Source organism: Pelobates fuscus, chromosome 9 (assembly GCF_036172605.1).
Source record: "Pelobates fuscus isolate aPelFus1 chromosome 9, aPelFus1.pri, whole genome shotgun sequence".
NCBI classification, from domain to species: domain Eukaryota; kingdom Metazoa; phylum Chordata; class Amphibia; order Anura; family Pelobatidae; genus Pelobates; species Pelobates fuscus.
In genome coordinates this window covers 164,185,877-164,206,738 of record NC_086325.1, presented here as the reverse complement: position 1 = coordinate 164,206,738, position 20,862 = coordinate 164,185,877, and the positions used below count along the sequence as shown (strand labels likewise).

Below are 20,862 nucleotides of genomic sequence, written 5' to 3'. Positions count from 1 at the left end.
TCAACATACGGGGTGGGTTGATTGCAGACAAACCTCTTCTAACCACTGACAGTCACACCTTCTTTTTATTCATCTGATCTGGCATTGTAGAGCAGGAATTTAAATAATAAATTAACCAATATTTTCTGAATGCTTCCATTACTTGGAATTAATTTGCTTCTGAATATATCTTGTAAGATTAGATTTGCATTATTACATGGAGAAGACAGTTTTAAGAAATGTTCAGTATCACCTTAAAACGGGGTGTTATATATTTAAAAAACCTTTTTGGGAGTATCTGTTCAGCAGGCCCGGACTGGCCATCGGGTATACCGGGCAAATGCCCAGTGGGCCGCGATGGCCGTGGGGCCGAAGCTGGCAGGGGAGATCACAGGATCTCCCCTGCCAGCCCCTGCAGGGCCAGCGCTACCCGAGCACCGGCCCTGCTGTGTGCCTCCATGGGCCGGTAGGGAGATCAAAGATCTCCCTCACCGGCCCAGAGGCAATTAGAGGCGGCCGCTTGCTGGGGAGGGAGGGAGGACCGTCGGAGCTCTAGCCAGCAGCTCCGCCGGGTCCTCTCGCGGGATTCCGAGCGTTGCCGCGGTTACCGCGGCAACGCTCAGATCTCGCAAGAGTGAACTGGACCACTGGACCACCAGGGAAGGATGACAGAACGGCTCCCCCCCCCTCCAGGCAGAAAGGCTCCCCCCCTCCAAGGCTAAGGTAAGAAGGGGGGGGGTATAACTTTTTTTTATTAATAAAAAATATATATTTAAATTTAAATAAAAAATACATTCACACTCACACACATAGCACCCCCAGACACACACAGCACCCAGACACACACAGCACCCAGACACACACATCACCCCCAGACACACACAGCACCCTCAGACACACACAGCACCCAGACACACACAGCACCCCCAGACACACACAGCACCCAAACACACACAGCACCCCAGACACACACAGCATCCAGACACACACAGCACCCCCAGACACACACAGCACCCAAAAACACACAGCACCCAGACACACACAGCACCCCCAGACACACACAGCACCCAGACACACACATCACCCCCAGACACACACACATCACCCGCAGACACACACATCACCAGGGGAGGGCTGGCAACCTTAGGCCTGGGGGGGCAAAACCAGTCAAGTGGCCCATTGCACCACAAAATCAGTTCACCATCCATGCCCACCTTTTCCTGGTTTTATAACGGATATTGATGTTATGCTAATCAGTAGCTAACCAGTAGCTCTTTGCCATACCCGCTCCTTCACGGCTCTGACTTTCAATGTTGTCAGAGCGCAGGCTGAGAATCTCTGAGCCTGTGCTCTGACTCATAAACTGAGCGCCGGAACCACGAGGGAGAGGATATAATCTGACTGCACCTACTGCTGGTGCGCACCGGTGGACCACCAGCGAATCGTTTAAATTGAATATGCTGGTGTCCCCAACTTGTGAGCTGTGTTGGCTACTGGGCGCCTCTGTTGTCATGGCACCCTGCGTGACCGCACAGCTTGCACACCCCAACGGCTGGCCCTGCTGACACACACTGATGTTACTACTTAGAAATCCCTCAATATTAATACAGACATCAGAGTAAACACCAATAAACGGTGGAGAGCTGATCCCCCCAAATTTATAAAGATTTGCTTAGTGGATTTGTTGTAAGATTAAATCATGCCTCCTCCTCTCTCTCTCCCATGCGCTGCTCTGTAGGCTGGGAGGAAGTGAAGAGTAATCACAGCACACCCCCAGACACACAGCGCACCCCCAGACACACACAGCACCCTCACTCACACACAGCACCCTCAGACAGACAGCACCCTCGCTCACACACACAGCACACTCCCACACATATACAGCACACACACACACACACATATATATATATATATATATATATATAATATATAAAATAACCCTCAGTGAGTTAACAGACAAAGAAAATTAGAAACCTAGAATGTGACGGCAGATAAAACCACCCTCACACACAGCACCCCTCTTACATACACACACACTGCGCCCCTCACACGTACAATACGTCCAAATAAATATATATACACACACAAAATCTCCTATACACAGTCTGGGTCCCTTACACAGTAGATCTCCTACACACACACTGCACCACCTACACACACACTACATTCCTTGTCAGCAAACACATACAACATTCTCTAAACACACCCTCTCTACAACCCCTACACATACTACGTCACCTATACACACACACTACAGCCCGTATGCACACACTCGCTACATCCCCTATAACACTATGCTCCCTATACACACACTCTCTACAGCCCCTAGCCACACATATTACACCACAAACACAAATGAAATTGACCTATTTACACAATACCACACCACACTCTACACACACGCAATCCCACAAGCAGGCTCCAAACACATGCACCATGCACTATCCTGGCCCTTTTGTCCTCTGGTATCCCACTTGTGGAGACACCAGAGGCAATTTGAAAGCAAACACAGCGCAAGCATGTTATTAAATTTGCTTGCGCTGCGCAGAACAAATTCAGGGCCTTTTTCTAATGCCAGAGCTCTTCAGCGGGGCTCTGCGCATTGAACCAACATGCTCACTTTGAGGGGGGCGTGCTTGTCATTAATGATGACAAAACACACTCTCTCCGGCCCTGCCCCCTTCTTAGGGGGCCGCTCTGATTGAAAAATGCCCGGGCCTTAATTTTTCCCCAGTCCGGCCCTGCTGTTCAGTAAAGAAAGGGGAGCTGTGGGAGCTAAGTGAAGACTTGCTATATGTAGGTAGAGGCGACTATGTTGGAGTTTCTCTATTGGGGCTATATTCAGTGAAATGTCAACTCTTCACAGTTTGTTGTTTATTGAATAGACCACGTGCAGATATATTCATTATTTTTGTCTGAATTTTTAAATTCACTTTAATTCTCTTTGAATTCTCCAAACTCACATTTTTGTTGTGTGTATTGGGGCCGATGTATACTATGGTCGTTACTGCCACCCAGGAGTAGTGGGATTTTGAGTGCAGGATTTATTTTTGTGTATTTGCATAAACTAACTTAGAAGGATAAATGCAATATACACGTTTTAATTGTTGTTATACGATCTGCCTCTTACACCCAGCAGCCAGCAGAGGGCAGACATAGACATAGCCGGAGAAACAATCTATTCTATTCTATTCCTATTTTATTCTATTTCTCCTCCCATAACACAAGGTGTGTCTGTCTGTGCCAAGACTCACCTGGATTGTGATGTCAATAGTTTAATCTTTAATACACGTCTGAAAGAACACAGAGCATCTCATGAAAAACGTTATAGGGGATTATCAATATTTTATTAGACGGTGTAATTCCCAGAGAATTTACTGTCACCGTTTTAGTGTGTGAGTATATATCTGACAAACATGGATACAATAGTGTGAAATGATAGTGTGACCGGATTGTGCGTTAGCTGTATCTGATCAGCCGCTATTATTATTATTATTATTGCCATTTATATAGCGCCAACAGATTCCGTAGCGCTTTACAATATTTTGAGAGGGGGGATGTAACAATAAATAAGACAATTACAAGAAAACTTACAGGAACAATAGGTTGAAGAGAACCCTGCTCAAATGAGCTTACAGTCTATAGGAGGTGGGGTATTAGAAACATTAGGATAGGAAATATCAGGTAGGAGTGAAGCAGAGCTGGAGAAGAGACCATAGGAGAGAGCAAGAGACAGGTATGTAAGGGAGAGATTACTCTGGGAGGCCATACGCTTTCCTGAAGAGATGGGTTTTAAGGCCCTTCCTAAATGATTGAAGACTATGAAAGGTTATTGATCACAATCAGGCCCGTCGCTAGCCGACAGGCAAAACAAGCAACTGCTTGGGGCCCCGAGCTGGCCCGGGGCCCCAAGCAGAGCCGGCATGGGCATGCGGTCCTGGGGGGCCCGGACTGCTCAGGTTGTCCGGGCCCTACATTCAGTGGGTACATACCGTGTCGCAGGGGGCCCGGTATGTACCCACTGGGCCGGCCTCTTCTCCTGGGCCTCTTCCCCCAGAGGCTGGCCCTGCTGACACCCGGCGGGCGCGCGAGGGAGCACTCTCCCTGGCTGAGTGCTTCCTCTTCAGCTCCCTCGCGCACCGTACTGATGCCGGAGCCGGAAGATTACGTCATCTTCCGGCTCCGGCATCAGTACGCGGCGCGCGAGGGAGCTGAAGAGGAAGCACTCAGCCAGGGAGAGTGCTCCCTCGCGCGCCCTCCGGGTGTCAGGGACTCAGGGAGGACATTTCAGTGAGTGGGGGTGGGGGAGAGGGAGGGAGGACATTTGGGGGGAGAGGGAGGACATTTGGGGGGAGGGAGAAAATTTTGAGTGGGGGGGAGGGAGAAAAATTGAGTGTGGGGGGAGGGAGAAAATTTGAGTGGGGGGAGGGAGAAAATTTGAGTGGGGGGGAGGGAGAAAATTTGAGTGGGTGGGGGGGAGAGAGAGGGAGGAAATTTGAGGGAGTGGGGGGGAGAGGGAGGGAGGAAATTTGAGGGAGTGGGGGGGAGAGGGAGGGAGGAAATTTGAGGGAGTGGGGGGAGAGGGAGGGAGGAAATTTGGGGGGGGAGAGGAAGGAAATTTGAGGGAGGGGGAGAGGGAGAAAATTTGAGTGGGGGGGAGGGAGAAAATTTGAGTGGGGGGAGGGAGAAAATTTGAGTGGGGGGAGAGGGAGAAAATTTGAGGGAGTGGGGGGGAGAGGGAGGAAATTTGAGGGAGTGGGGGGAGAGGGAGGGAGGAAATTTGAGGGAATGGGGGGGAGAGGGAGGGAGGAAATTTGGGGGGGAGAGGAAGGAAATTTGAGGGAGGGGGAGAGGGAGAAAATTTGAGTGGGGGGAGGGAGAAAATTTGAGTGGGGGGGAGGGAGAAAATTTGAGTGGGGGGGAGGGAGTAAATTTGAGTGGGGGGGAGAGGGAGAAAGTTTGAGTGGGTGGGGGGGAGAGGGAGGGAGGAAATTTGAGGGAGTGGGGGGAGAGGGAGGGAGGAAATTTGAGGGAGTGGGGGGAGAGGGAGGGAGGAAATTTGGGGGGGAGAGGAAGGACATTTGAGGGAGGGGGAGAGGAAGGAAATTTGAGGGGGGAGGGAGGAAGGAAATTGGAGGGGGGAGAGGAAAGAAATTGGAGGGGGAGGAAGGAAATTGGAGGGGGGAGGAAGGAAATGAGAGGGAGGGGGAGAAGAAGGAAATTGGAGGGGGGGGGGGGAGAAGGCAATGAGAGGGGGGGGAGAAGAAGGAAATTGACGGGGGTAGGGGGAGAGATTGACATCCATCACACACACAATGCACCCCTTGCACACAGAAAAACACACAATGCATTACACACATACACAAGCAATGCATCCCTTACACACAGCAACACACAATGCACCCCTTCCACACACTCAGTGCATCCCTTACAGCAGTGTTTCCCAACCCAGTCCTCAAGGCACACCTACCAGTCCAGGATTTAGGGGTGACCCAGTTGTGTCTAAGGTGTTTTTTCTTTTTTTTCTAAAAACACCTTAGACAAAACTGGGTAATCCTTAAATCCTGGACTGGTAGGTGTGCCTTGAGGACTGGGCTGGGAAACACTGCCTTACAGACACACACACTGCATCCCATACATACACAAACTCACCTTGCAGCCCTTACACATACAAACACAGATTCACACAATGCATTCCTTACACACATCAGGACATCCCCCCCCCCCCCCCCCCCCACACACACACAACCCTGTGAACAAACTCATTGGTGGAACATGAAGGTGGACCCTGGGACCCAGACCTTAAACTGTGTAAATGGCCCTCAAAAAATGGAGCTGCTTCCCGTTCTCCCAGAACATTGATTTTTGTGACCACAGTTACAAACCACCTCCAGAGAGCCTGTTCTACACCAGACCAGTGGAGCCAGACGGCAGCTGAAGCCCATCATCATCCTCATCTGGTTGTAAGTAGGCAATCTAGCATATTATTCGTGGCACTAATCTCTAATTAACCTCACATTAAAGAAACACTATAGTCCCCTGAACCACTGTTGCTTAATGTAGTGGTTCTGGTGTCTATAGCCTGTCCCTGCAGGCCTTTTATTGTAAACACGGCGGCACTGCAGCACTGTGTTAGTTAACATGGCAGATCATATGGGTGGGGCACTGTGATGTCAGATGGGGGGCGGCAAACTTTACTTTTGCCTAGGGCGGCAAAAATCCTTGCACCGGCCCTGCAGACACTGCATCCCTGTGGGCGGACTCAGGGGGGGGAGGGAGAGAGGGGGGGGGCGCGGGGGGGCCCAGACCTTGAGCGTGCATGTGGGGGGTGGGGGGGGTTGGAGTTTGGGGGGGCCTCCATGTCTGTTTTGCTTGGGGCCCCCAAATTCCTTCAAACGGCCCTGATCACAATAGTCTGTTGGTTTAATGAGCAGTTACAGCGGATTTGTGTGGGAACAGTGCAGGAAGTGCTCATGGATGCAATATTTGGTAACAACGTTGCAAAGTTTTTTTGTAATAACTGCTGCAGAGATAATCAGATACTTTTTCTGGAGTTTGGAAAAAAATATTTGACAAAATTTGATTCCATGTTTATGTGGATTTGGAAAAGCAAACATTATTGTAGAAAATATTACCAAATATTGAGAAAAGGGTTATGACATAAATTAACTCACACATGTATACATATTAATCTAAAAAAACAGACAGACAGACAAACAAACACACACACACACACACACACACACACACACACACACAATATAATAAACAATGTGTGTATCTTTCTGCACCCATTGTATGCCAGTAAAATACATAGTGATACCCAGCTATGATCCACAGACAATGACTGGTATATGGTCAGATGTTGTCATGCCAAGGGGAATATAAAAACAAATTATATAAGTAATATTTTCCTGAGATGGGTCAGTGTTCCTATGAGCTTTCCTTATATATTTATATCAAGTTTTATTATAAAAAGTTTAAACAGTGCAGCCGCACTAGGCACAACTTCCTCTGTGTTTCAGCCTGTACACATAAGCTTGAGTAGCGTTCTTCGTATGGGCAGTCTTGCTTATCCTTCTTCAAGGGTAGTCAGTCATGACCATCTTCAACCTAATGTTGGCAGCTATTAAATAGACAGAAGAGAACTCTAATCTTTTGGAGTCAATCATGAGCATTGAGGTGATCCTAATAGGGAACCAACAGTGGAATATCCGTGAAAATCTTGATGCCAGGAACAAGGTGAGTTTTTAGATCCTGGCTAGAGTTGTAGTGATATCTCTACCTTAAAATTGGGACACCCAGGTTCAATTTTCGTTCGGACAACCTCACTGGGAAGGTCACCTAACCAGTGGAGGAACTAATGTAGAGTGGGCCCCGGTGCAAGAAATTGTTTTGGGCCCCCCCTCTAGCGCAAGTGTGGCCAAAATATAGATTCCCATCAATTGTACATTTCTATGCTAGCTGGGGATCTACTATTTGCCCATCCTTGCAGGGTTGTATTTGTGAGCAGTGTGTCTGTTAGAATTTAAGGGTGTTTTTGTATAGCGTGTGTTAGTCTGCAAGTAGGGTTGTATTTCCACATACTGTTGTCATTGAAATGCAATGGTATACTTGTGTGTAATATTTGAGTGTTGCGGTGTGATGGATGTAGTCTTGTCTTTTAAATGTGGATGTACATTTCTGTGTAGTAGTGGTGTTTGAATGAAGGGGTGTGTTTGGATATCATTTTGGAGTTTGAATGCAGGAGTGTATTTTTATGTAATGTTTGTGTATGATTGCAGATGTGTGTTTGCATGTTGGTATTTGATTGCACATACACTACCACATACATTCTCATTAACACACAGATACACACATATAAACACACTGACAAATACATAGATTGATATACACACTGACACATACATACACATAGAAAGACACATATGCACACACCTTGACACACAGACATACACAGTGGGACACACACACACACACACAGACACTGTCACCAAGATACACATACACACAAACACAGATACCCACTGAGACCCAGATACATACAGACACACAGATACATAGTGACAACCAGATACATAGACAGACAGATACACACTGACACAGAGATACACATACATATGCAGATACATACTGACACACACATACACATCCACAAGATATACATACACTGACACACAGAAACACATACACACACACACACACAGATACACATGCACACACAGATATACACATTGGTACACATATACACATACACACTTGTGTATGTGTAAAAAATTACACATCAGGATACGGAGAAACACTGTATTACCAAACTTTTACATGACTGATCTTCAGTTGAATTCGCAGACCTTCTGCCTGATTACAGTCAATATTTGATATGAATTTTTATTTGCCCATTCTAATACATTGTTTCCTCCACATATACAGTGGCAACCAGAGAGCAGTTAGTTAGACTGAGGTCGGATCTTCATCTCTGATATCTTATATGAATAATAGTAACCACGGCCGGTCTTCCAGTTTACCCCGTTGGCCGCACTTTTGTGAGTTCCCCGCAGATACAGCCCATTCAGGTTTGAATAATGACAGTCAGTATACCACCAGGCACCTTTGTAACTATTTGCACAGCTAATCGTTTTATGACGGTCATTATCTCTATCTTTGGTAGAAAACGGTGTGTTTCTGTGACCATAGAAGGAGTCACCTGTAAATGGAAGAGAAGACGATGTGTAAACACCTAGTGCAGTCCCTTAAATACACAAACTATCCAGTGACATGTGTTTAAATGCTTAAAATAAACAGAGATCCTCTAAATCAAACGTAAATATTGTGGATTCTATATTACTTTGTGTAAGTATTTCTAAATGTTCTAGTTATTTTGTGAATACTAAACCATCTGCACTATAGTTTGTCTAATTAAACGTATTTTGTTAAGATACACCCCGTTGTCATCGCTTCACTATTTATAGTGGTTTTCACTTATACACATACTGTTGATTGTTCTGGTGAGGGGAGTAAGGTTAACACCACACAAGTGTTTTGAGTTTCTATTGTTTAATTATTATTAATTCACTTTCTACACACTAAACTTTTATATATCAGTTTTGCTCTATTTCTAAATGTTTTCACAGGCCAAGAAACAAGTAATACAGATCTTTACTCTCTGGGAAGCATGAGCAAGCCTAACTCGTTAAACCGAGGATCTTCATCATCTATCAATTTTAGTGCTCAGTTACCAACAATTCCTTGTAAAAAAAAACTGATTATATTTACATTACCATGAGTTTACTGGACAATTAGATGTGACTATTAATTATATCTTTATTTAAAATCTGTATTTGAGATATATATATATATATAAATATCTGGTATAAAACTGCCAGTTTCTTATCCTATGAGAGCAACCAATAATATTTCGAGTATTAGACATGGGGGGTTTATTGGATAAATCTGGTAATTTATAACAATCAATGTGAACGTATACTTCAGCTACAAAATTCTTAAAAATCTTTCAATTTCACACTTTTGTGAAACAAATTGCAAATCCATTATCAATTCTGTATAACTCATTATTTAGTGCATTACTCCCCAATGAAATCAGAGCCATAGCAAGAATAGAAAAGAAACTTCTAATGTGTTCTCTGACACCCAGAGGATATTTTGGGAACTACAGGAATAATATCCAACAGACCATTTAAAGTGGCACTGTCACCACCCCATAAAAAAAATTGGATTTCATAAAGATATAATCTTTATGAAATACTCATTTTGATTGTTTTAGAATTTCACTAAAAATTCCAATCCAGTCAAGAGATATACCGAGACAAAATAAGGACTTATTGGTCTCTGTGTATTTCCTACATCTAACTTTTTTTTTTTAGGCTCAAAGCGGAGTCTAAAAGTCAATCCCGACAGCCTCTCCAGTGATGGCTGCAGGGAATTGACTGTGTCAATGAAGGATCCCGAGGTCTTGCAGGATCCTCCTTAGCCGCAGTGCTGTGAGAGCAGTGACGTCGGCACCTGATTCTACAGGGTCAGGAAATGAAGAAGAACAGTATAAGAAAGATGGCAGCACCCACGAGAGAGAGTTTCAGGTACGTACGCTCACACTTACCTACCTCCAGAGCCACCGGACCCCCAGCGGAGATGTCACAATCGGGGAAATTGCGAACTTGGCAAAATCCCCTAATGGCGACAGTGTCTCTTTAAATATTTGGACAACGGAGGGTCACAATACACAGTCAGCCTGTGTCTGTCATACCTGCGGTCCCTCCAATGAATGACCCCAAACTCAGAGTGTAATTCAGATTCTCCCCTGCGATTTTGAAGTTGCTGTATGTGGCGTAAGTTCTGTTGTTTTCAAAATCCATGAAATCGAAGCGGAGGTCGTATGTTCCTATCAGAAAAGTGAATTATTATTTATTACGTGCAGCGCTGGGCAAAACAACATGGTTTATAAACAATCCATAGAAGGTAAACATGAAATAAAACACTATGTACAATCACATACTGACGGACACGGTCGAGGTTTGTTTATGTATCTGTTTGGGTGTCTGCTAGGAGGAGGAAGGAAAGTGACACGGAATCTGAAATTAGATTTATGGATATTTTCTTAGCAGTGACGTTGGGTATCAAAGGCTGATTTGGAATATTTAGGTTTAAAAAAAACACCTTGGAACAATTCTGCAAATTAGCTGGTATTTTAAAATGTCACAACTCCCTAATTAAATTTTTTGGGATATCAATATCCCATCGCCTCTGAGTTCCCTTTTACACATGGGTTAATTTAAAAAGTAAAACAAATGTTAATTCATGAAATCATATTTAAAAGAACACAGTCTCTTTCTCTCTCTCTCTCTCTCTCTTCACGCATCCTTGTGGGTGGGCCCTGTGGATGGTCTAAACCCAAATTTGGGGTACTGACACCAAGTCCCTCTGTCTCCCAGCTTCCTAACTATCAGCATGGAGCACAAGGGAGCTTTAGCTGGGCTGCAGCTAAGAAGCTGATGGAGTAAGTTGACGCTCACAGCCTATCACTGTTTGTCCATAGAGAGAAATAACGCATACTATTTAATTAATTATTCTAACTACGCCAGTGTGCTAACTATTCATCTCAGGTTTCTGATACATGTTATGCTATATTTTTTAAGGAAAAAAAAGTACTTGGTAGTGAACAGGTGGGGACCGTGCACAGAACCACAGTGGGGTCTTGCAGTAGGAAACATGAATATTACCTGTGGACGTAAGTTGGTGAATATGATCGTTCCCCAACCAGAACTCGCTGGCCTGGTGGCCAAACCCTCGCTTGTAGGAATTCCAATCTCGGAAAAAATCCACCGACCCATCCATCCGTCTCTGGAAAACCTAATTACAAAGTAAGGGATTAGTAGTTAGCCCAATAGGTTCCAAGCAATGGTAAATATTCTGCTCTCTATTTCAGTGACCTTGTTCTAATAGATGGTCAGTGATCGGGGAATTAAGTTTATCATTGGTCGCAGGGAGCAGGTTATGTAAAGTGATCTAATACACAGAATTATTTTACCAGCAAATGTGGCCAATTAGCCAATCTAACCTGCTCCTTCCATATTCTTATATATTATCTCTGCATTAATGTATCCTTCCTGTATTGGAGGTCTGTCCCATGTATATGTGACCATTTATGAAAAGAATCCTAATCTTGTATGTTCCTTATCATGTTTCCTCTTAACGGATAAACTCTGGCGAGTTAATCCCCGTTTCTTATCAATTAAAAAAAAATCATGAATTCAGAGTTATGGGGGCAACGTTACATAGAACAATAGTGCAGAGACCCCTTGTGGACAGAAGTGGAAATGCAAGTTAAAATAATCTTATTGGTGGAGCCTATTTTTTCTATTTAAGAGCAGCCCTGGTAACACTCCTCTATTGCCTGTTTTACCAACCTGTCTAATGTCTGCCTCAGCTGTAGTCTGCTAGGAAAGTAAACCTTAGTGACCATACTTACTAGCCATCCTCCTCCGTCAGTCTCCATGTCACAATACACAGTGAGAGGAAGCCCATTGCTTGTGTATACTGTGTACCAACCGCTCAGAGAAGCTCCATAGTCCAAGACCTCCTTACAGTTCTGGGCAGCTGGAGGATAGAGAATGAGAGAGGATCATGCTGATTGGACGGTTAGCTGTTTGACTTCCTGATTCAGTTTAATGCAGCCAATCAAAAAGGGAGATTAAATATCGCTGCTTATTAAAACACACAAAATGCCAGACTTTAACAGAAATCACTTTTTTTAATAGGCGGCAACTGAATCTTACATGTGTTGAATCATATATGTATAAAATATAAACTACCTCTGATTATAAATAATGGAACAAATAATTACCTTAAACCTAAAGAGGCCAATTCCTAGTCAGTTTTACTGTATAATAAAATGGATTTCAATGCATTTACAAGGTGTGATACTTACTTCCAGGGGCAGGTACCCCGGGATCTCCCTTGTCACCTGAACAAAGACATATTTAGAAACATAAAAAATAAAGCATTTTATAAAATATTGTAAAACATGTAATATATTCATTCTGGAAAGTTACTCTGTAAATCAAGGATTTATTTATTATGTTTAAATAGAGACATTATATATTGTATCACTAGACACGGCTCTGTAATAGCATTGGGAGTTAATACAATTACATTCCACATTCCAAATGTTTTTCTAAAAAATTGGCATATTTAATGGATCCCTCTAGATTCACCAATAACTGTTTCAGTTCCTCTTTAATCATAGGAGAAGCCCTCTTTCTTCAATCTGCTCGGTTAGTAGATAAGTTACCAATTTGGTACCCTTAATTATGGCAACCACACGTAAGGATAGGGCACAAAATTAGGGAGCTATCCACTAAACATCAAAAAAGACCAAAATTAAGAAATGCACTTGTTCTTAATGTTTACTGTTTCATATTAAAATGCTAATCTCTGAGTTTCGGACGATCCCAAATTCGAAAGTGAATGAATTAAAACTTAATGAACAGGAACACATTTTTCACACATACATATCTCTACCAGCCGTATTGTTTGTTAATTGTGTGATTCTTTTTTATTTCCATCTGCTATTTCTACCCACAAGTCTGAGTTTATCCTGAATTTACCTATTTATTACCTTTTTGTCCTTGTGCGCCTGTGGCCCCTTTATCACCTGTGGAAGAGAATACAATCTATATAATTATTAAGCCCCTCAGTAAGTCCTTTCCACCCATTTCAATGTGGGATGTAGAGATTCCCTAACCACGGATTCCCTAACCACGGATTGGGGTGCATGGTCCACGTATCTTGCTCATTCTGTGACTGGCACACCCACGGCTGGCTTCATATGTAAAGGTGAAGCCTGAAGTTTTGGCAGGGGCTTGTTTACCTTAACGAACTCCTCTCACTGCTCCATACCGCTACCTTATTGGCGATTCTGATTCCCCCTCCCTCCACTCCCCTTATTCTCATATTCTCTATCTTTTTCTTTCTCCATAATTTCTATCTTATTCTTTTTTGATGGATCCTCTTTATTTTACAGGCCTGCTGAAACGTCGATTTCGGCACACCATGACCAACTTTCACGTAGCAATATGTTAATTTTACACATATCTACGTACTATCGGCTATGATACGGCCTTAGCGCCACGACCACAAATATATATATATAACTTTGCAGGATGACATGACAGTGATTTTTTTTTTATTAATTTAGTGATTTATTAATATTTAATTATGTAGAAAGTACATTGCAATGTAAATGACATTTGATCCCATATTCTGTATTCTAATTTAGTATTCTCCCCATATATCGCTATTTAGAGTTAGTTTACCTTTAACCCCTGTTGGTCCTATCTTCCCTGGAGTTCCAGACGAGCCTTTTTCTCCTAAAGATTAGACACCGTAGAGGTTAGGAAGGTAAATTTTGTCTGGAAATATTTCGCATTCTAGAACTGGATAGATTGTAAGTGACAATAAGCGCAATGACATCATAATGTTTAATAACCTCTGGGTCGATACAGCTGATATTACCTTTAGGTCCTGCTGGTCCTTGCACTCCCTGCATTCCTTGTGTTCCAGGAATTCCCGGACATCCTCGCAAAATGGCCAGCTTGTCCGACTCGCCAACGCCAATAAGCTTCACATCTGCCCAGAAAGTAATTAAATATATATCTATATATCTCTATCTATCTATCTACCTATCTAGGACTTGGGAATTGTTATACACAACAAACTATGCAACAATATGCAATGTCAAACAGCAGTGGCTAAGGCCATGAAAAAGGGCATTCATTCTCGGGACGAGAATATAATTTTGTCTCTTTATAAATCACTGGTAAGACCACATTTTGAATATGCTGTGCAATTTTGGGCACCTGTTCTAAAGAAGGATATTATGGCACTAGAAAAAGTGCAGGAGCGGGCTACAAAATTATTAAAAGGAATGGAACATATCAGCTATGAAGAAAGGTTAACAAATTTAAACCTCTTTAGTTTAGAAAAATGTTGCCTGAGGGAGGATATGATAACATTATACAAATATATCCTCGGCCAATACAAACCATTGTGTGGAAATCTATTCACAAACCGGACTTTACATAGGACATGAGGTAATGCGTTTAGACTGGAAGAAGGAAGATTTCATCTAAGGCAAAGGAAAGGTTTTTTTTTCACTGTAAGAACAATAAGGATGTGGAATTCTCTGCCTGAAGAAGTGGTTTTATCAGAGTCCATACAGATGTTCAAACAGCAACTAGATGCATACTTGCAAAAACAGAATATTCAAGGATATAATCTTTCAATGTAGGGTAATATGTGCTTGATCCAAGGATAAATCTGACTGACATTCTGGGGTCAAGAAGGAATTTTTGTTTCCTAGTTTGTTGCAAAATTGGAAGTGCTTAAAACTGTTTTTTTTTTTGCTTTCTTTTGGATGAACAGCAAAAAACAAATGTGAGGAAGGCTGAACTTGATGGACGCAAGTCTCTTTTCAGCTATGTAACTATGTATCTATGTCAGTTGTGTATCATGGACCCTAGGCAGGACAAAACTCAGGCACCCCCTCCGCCCCTGCCACCCCACCCTTCCCCCCCTGCCCCGCCTTCTAAATACACACACACACACACACACACACATTCACTGACAGATACACATACACTTGCTAACAAACATAAACACTCACTAACAGACACACACACACTGACACACACACACACACACTAACAGACACACACACTCACACTAACAGACACACACACATTCTCACTAACAGACACATACTCACTCACTGACACACACACACACTGACACACACACTAACAAACACACACACACTCTCACTAACAGACACACACTCACTCACTCACTAACAGACACACACACACACTAACAGACAAACACACACACTAACAGAAAAACACACACACTGACAGACACACACTCACTCACTAACAGGCACACACACACTAACATACACACACTCACTCACTCAAACTAACATACACACACACACTCACACTAACATACACACACTCACTCACTCACTCACTCACTCACAGACACACACTAACAGACAAACACACACACACACACCCTAACAGACAAACACACACACTAACATGCAAACACACACACACACACACACACACACACACTATGTTAGTGTGTGTGTCTGTGTGTGTCAGTGAGTGAGTGTGTGTCTGTTAGTCAGTGAGTGTCTGTTAGTGAGTGTGTGTGTGTCTGTTAGTGAGTGTGTGTGTTTGTCTGTAAACACACACACACACTAACACACACACACTCACTAACAGACACACACTCACTATCAGACACACACACTAACAGACACACACACTAACAGACACACACAGACATACACACTCACTCACTTTTTTTTTAATTTAACCCCCCAGCCTCCTTACTTCTGGGCATGCTGGGGGGTTCTCCCTTTCCCTGGGGTCCAGTGGCTGCTGGGCGGGTGGTCGGGCAGCGCTGGTGAGGGAGCACTTTCCCCTGAGTGCTCTGCTCAGCTCCCTCTCGCGCTGCCTGCAGAGTGATGCCGGGAGCCAGAAGGTGACGTCATATTCCGGCTCCCGGCCTCACTCTGCGCGCGGCGCGCGAGGGAGCTGAGCAGAGCGCTCAGGGGAAAGTGCTCCCTCACCAGCGCTGCCCGCCAGGCATGTCAGTTAGCCCGAAGGCTAACAGGACATTTGCCTGGGCATTTGGGGGCGGCTTTTTTTGCCACCCCCTGGAAAATGCCGCCCAAGGCAAATGCCTTGTTTGCCTCGCGGCTAATACATCCCTGATCTATGTATGTATCTATCTGTCTGTCTGTCTGTCTGTCTGTCTATCTGTCTGTCTGTCTGTCTGTCTGTCTGTCTGTCTGTCTATCTGTCTGTCTATCTATCTATCTATCTATCTATCTATCTATCTATCTATCTATCTGTCTGTCTGTCTGTCTGTCTATCTATCTATCTGTCTGTCTATCTATCTATCTATCTGTCTGTCTGTCTGTCTGTCTATCTATCCATCTAACATCTATCTATTTTTTTTGGTTCACTGAAAAACATATTGTAACGAATTAAACACCAAATGACACATTTTAGGTTACAGTAGCCAAGCTGGGACTATAGTGCAGTTGGAGAATATTGCCAAATCAGCTGGTTTTCCTTTATATTTGCGATCTGGTTTTTAATTCAGCACAATTTTGTGTTAAGTGAATAAACCTCATAGAAAACAACTGTAGGGAGCATTATTTTTCTTATTAACCACATTCAGATTTTCATCTCGTTTGAGCAAGGCTTTCTTTACGTCGTAGATCTACTCGTCTACGTCTCATAGAATAATCGTAGAACTCTGTGGACATTTCCGACACTATAAAAATGATAATATTACTGATAATAGGAATAATTATTACAGGGTATTAAAAACTTCATTTCTCATGTCATAAGGTTTTGTCTGCAAACTTGTTAACTAAAAGTTATTTTATTTAGAATGGGATAAAAATGATAGTCCCAAATAGTAAATTAAAAATGAAAATAAACATATTTACTGAATTGGAGATAAATACAAATAAGATTCAACAACATCTTCCCAAATGGTTCCCGAGTCACCCCAATTAGGCGTTGATTGATTACATGATTAGAAACATTATAATATAAAGTTCAGTGACAGTGACATTACGTTACATTATGAAGGTTGTTTTGCTGTATGGAAGGGCTGTATATTCCATTTATATATACATTTATTTTGTTCAATATTTGGATTTGAAATATTAGTCGTATGAGTCCAGTGATGCAGATGTAAATTACAGTTAAAATTGGTATCTTGCAATAAATTATTTGACTATCAGAATTCCAGCACGGTTTGGATAGATCCTCTGTTTGTCAAGTCTAAAGCATTTCTTACTTTCTTAGCTTCAGACTTGATAAAGCTTGTCTTTCCAAAATTCTGTTAGTCCAATAAAAGTGGTAATAGAAGATCAAATTTTCATCTCTTATTTTACATCTTCATTCTATAAAAAATATTACTTCTTTTACTGATTTTCACAATATCCATCTGTCCATCCATCTGTCCATTCAAAGAGAGATCTGACAACCAACTGGGTCTTCCCAGTAATAAAACATAAATAGTATAGATGTACGTCGATATACATTACTGGACAAGGCCCATGACAAACGAGTACTTTGGGCGATTTTACTGGTTAGTTATCAAGCCAACCAATCACTGTGCTCTGACTGACGTTCAAAGTATGGGGGGCCTTTTTATGAAGGATAATTGTGTCTATACCTATGGTTTTATTCACAATGAGTTTGTTATATTATGCCGTTATATTATAATTGTAAGTAGTAAATGTGAACTTTTATAAGTACATTTACTAAATAAATGTGTCTAAATCATTTGGCTGTTCACAATAGTTTACTTTTTAATGAATAAACTCTAAGTGAACTTCTCCTCTCAGTAAAAATATAAACTCAATGATTAGGGTGAGGGATCATTCATAGCTCACCTGGACAGGTGTCTTCAGCATAACACATAATGGCGGCCAGCGATACGAGAATGCTCAATGAGGAATATGCGCAATTCCTCATCTTACTCCCTGTAGCTGCTGGAGTGGAAGAGTTTTATGGTATCTCTGGAACAGATGGAGAGTATCGTCTAAAGTACAACAAGCCCCTCATCCTTAAATAGGCAGCAACGACTGTATGCCAGGAACGGAATTTCTGGTGTTTAGCAACGAGAATTTCAACATAGGGGGTGGGTGGATTGCAGACAGACCTCTTCTAACCACTGACCCTTCTTTTTTATTTGATCTGGCATTGTGGAGCAGGAATTTAAATCATAAATGAACCAATATTTTCTGAATGCTTCCATTACTTGGCATTTTATTTGCTTCTATCTTTATCCTGTAATATTAGATTTACATAATGACATGGAGGAAAGTGTTATGCAATTGTGATCATTAGTTTAAAAACGGGGTGCCATATATTTCAAAAATATTTTGGGAGTATCTGCTAAGTAAAGAAAAGGGAGCTGCGGGGAGCGAAGTAATAACTTGCTATATGTAGGTAGTGGCGACTACGTTGGAAATAGGTTCAGCTTGACGAAGCTGGAATATGCTTTATTGTGGTTATATTCAGTGGAACGTCAGCTTGCAGGAAAATTTATTATTTTGGTCTGAATTTTTTAATTCACTTTAATTCTCTTCGAATTCCCCCAACTCAAATTGAAAGCACTATGTCGCTTGTTTTCTCTTTTTTGTGGAATTGTAAATCCCGTGGGCAGCTCATTTTTTTTTCTTTAAAACCCCCCCAAACCTTTCCTTACATAGTTATACATAGATAAAGTAGTTCATACTTTTCCTTTTGTATGAGATGCCGGATGACAAAAGTCGAGAAAGGGCGGAGCTTTAGTTAAGCTCCATGTAATTTGTCAAACCTCTCTTTACTCTTTACCTCCTTCCATCGTTGAGTCACTTCGTCATTGAGGGCGAACATAGAGATAGGAGGAGAAACGGAAACACTGGTTCTATTTCTCCTCCCATAACACGAGGTGTGTCTGGCTGTGCCAAGACTCAACTGGATTGTGATGTCAATAGTTCAATCTTTAATACACGTCTGAAAGAACACAGAGCATCTCATGAAAAATGGTAAAACATTATAGGTTATTTTCAATATTTTATTAATCGGTGTAATTCCCAGAGAATTTACTGTTACCATTTTAGTTTGTGAGTACATATCTGCAAAACATGGATAAAATAGTGCGAAATGATAGAGTTACAATGTTCCTGTTACAATCTTTGTTACAATTTTCATTTTGTTTATATTGATTGAGGATTTCAGGTATATCTTTGTTTTGTTTATATTGATTGAGGATTTTAGGTATATCTTTGTTTTGTTTATATTGATTGAGGGAAAAGAGGGATCATTTTGTTATACCTAAATGTGGAAGGGTAAATACCTCTTCACTTTGATTGTCATTATACTGCACCTTGGGTCGTTTTAATTTTATTTAATATTACTGGCACAACAGGTGTTAAAGCACGGATATAACTTGGCCGGATTGTGCATTAGCTGTATCTGTTCATAAGACAAAACAAAAGGTAACCCTTTATATAGCCTGTTTGTTTAATGAACAGTTAAAGCATATTTGTGTTAGTCAAGGCTGGCCCAAGACATTGTGCTGCCTGGGTACAAGGAAGAAATGCGGCTCCCACGCCTCATCAAAACCACACACATCTATTACGTTATGTAGTGTGTGTAGTGAATGCATTGTGTGTGTTTGTGTAGTGAATGCATTGTGTGTGTGTACTGGATGCAGATTGTGTGTGTAGATGCAGTGTCTGTGTGTTTAGTGGATGCAGTGTGTGTGTTTAGTGCATGTATATGTATATATGCATTTTAAATTGTACTGGGGTTGCAAAAGTGCCACCTGAAACCATGGCCACACTTAGACCAATGTACAGGCTGGCCCTGGTGCCAGTGTTTGGATAGTAGAGATCTGGTGGTAGTAGGGTGCTACTAGTCTGAGCCCCAACCTGCTAATACACAGATCTGTTTACTGAAGGACTGTGTTACTAAATGTTACTGCAGCATTGTTACTCAAACTGTTACTCAACGAGCCCAGGACTATTTGCAATCCATTCTCTCCACGTAACAGGGAACTGTGCAGGAAGTGCTCGTGGATGGAATATTGGGTAATAACGTTACAAACTTCTTATTTCGTATTAACTGCTGCAGAGATAATCCAATTCTGTTTCTGGAGTTTGTAAAATCATTTTACAAAATATGATTATGATTTAGAAATATGATTTCTATGTAGATTTAGAAAAAGAAACGCTTTTAAAAAACATTACCAAATCTTTACAAAAAAAGTTTTTACAGAAATGAACACACACATTTACACAAACACACAGATGTACCACACCAACCATAACCAATAAAGTAAAACAATGATGAAAGATGGGGGATGAGATGTCACTTTGTGTATCTTTCTGTACCCACCATATGACAATAAATGTATAGTGATACATACATGGTGTAGAGAGCAACAGGTGCAACTATGATCTACAGACAATGGGCGGTATACAACTTGAGAAAGGCTGTTGTGTGAGCCGAAATGTTGCCTTTCCACTCCAGGAGAGTCTTATGCCAAGTGGAAAATATAAACACATAAGTGATATTTAATATGATCCACATCCTTAGTTGTATCAGTGTTCCTATAAGCATTTCATTATATAATTATATATATTAAAAAAAAAAAAAAAAGAAGGTTTAAACAGTGCAATTTTGCTCGGCATGACATACACGCTTAAGTAATATTCTTCACACGGGCAGTCTTGCTTGTCCTTTTTCCAGTGTAGCTTGTTATGGCCATGGTGTTGGAAGC

The 20,862-nt window shown here is 42.1% G+C and overlaps 1 protein-coding gene across 1 annotated transcript; it reads right to left on the bottom strand.

The window, feature by feature from the left end:
- Positions 1-8,272: 8,272 nt before the first annotated feature.
- LOC134573289 (ficolin-1-B-like) lies at positions 8,273-18,088 on the bottom strand. The gene is made up of 9 exons (XM_063432948.1): positions 17,984-18,088; positions 14,011-14,124; positions 13,812-13,865; positions 13,115-13,150; positions 12,425-12,460; positions 11,966-12,093; positions 11,217-11,346; positions 10,244-10,378; positions 8,273-8,686 (listed from the first exon to the last, which is right to left on the bottom strand). Exons 1-9 carry the CDS (start codon positions 18,063-18,065, stop codon positions 8,430-8,432), a joined length of 972 nt encoding a protein of 323 aa, XP_063289018.1. The 5' UTR covers positions 18,066-18,088; the 3' UTR covers positions 8,273-8,429.
- Between the last annotated feature and the right edge of the window lie 2,774 nt (positions 18,089-20,862).

Excerpts from the sequence above, each read along its gene's own strand:
- LOC134573289 (XM_063432948.1), bottom strand. The coding sequence starts at position 18,065 with ATGAGGAATTGCGCATATTCCTCATTGAGCATTCTCGTATCGCTGGCC. Across the intron at positions 14,125-17,983 it reads TGCTGAAGACACCTGTCCAG|ATGTGAAGCTTATTGGCGTT; the intron begins GTGAGCTATGAA and ends CTTTCTGGGCAG. Across the intron at positions 13,151-13,811 it reads AGGACCAACAGGGGTTAAAG|GTGATAAAGGGGCCACAGGC; the intron begins GTAAACTAACTC and ends TCTCTTCCACAG.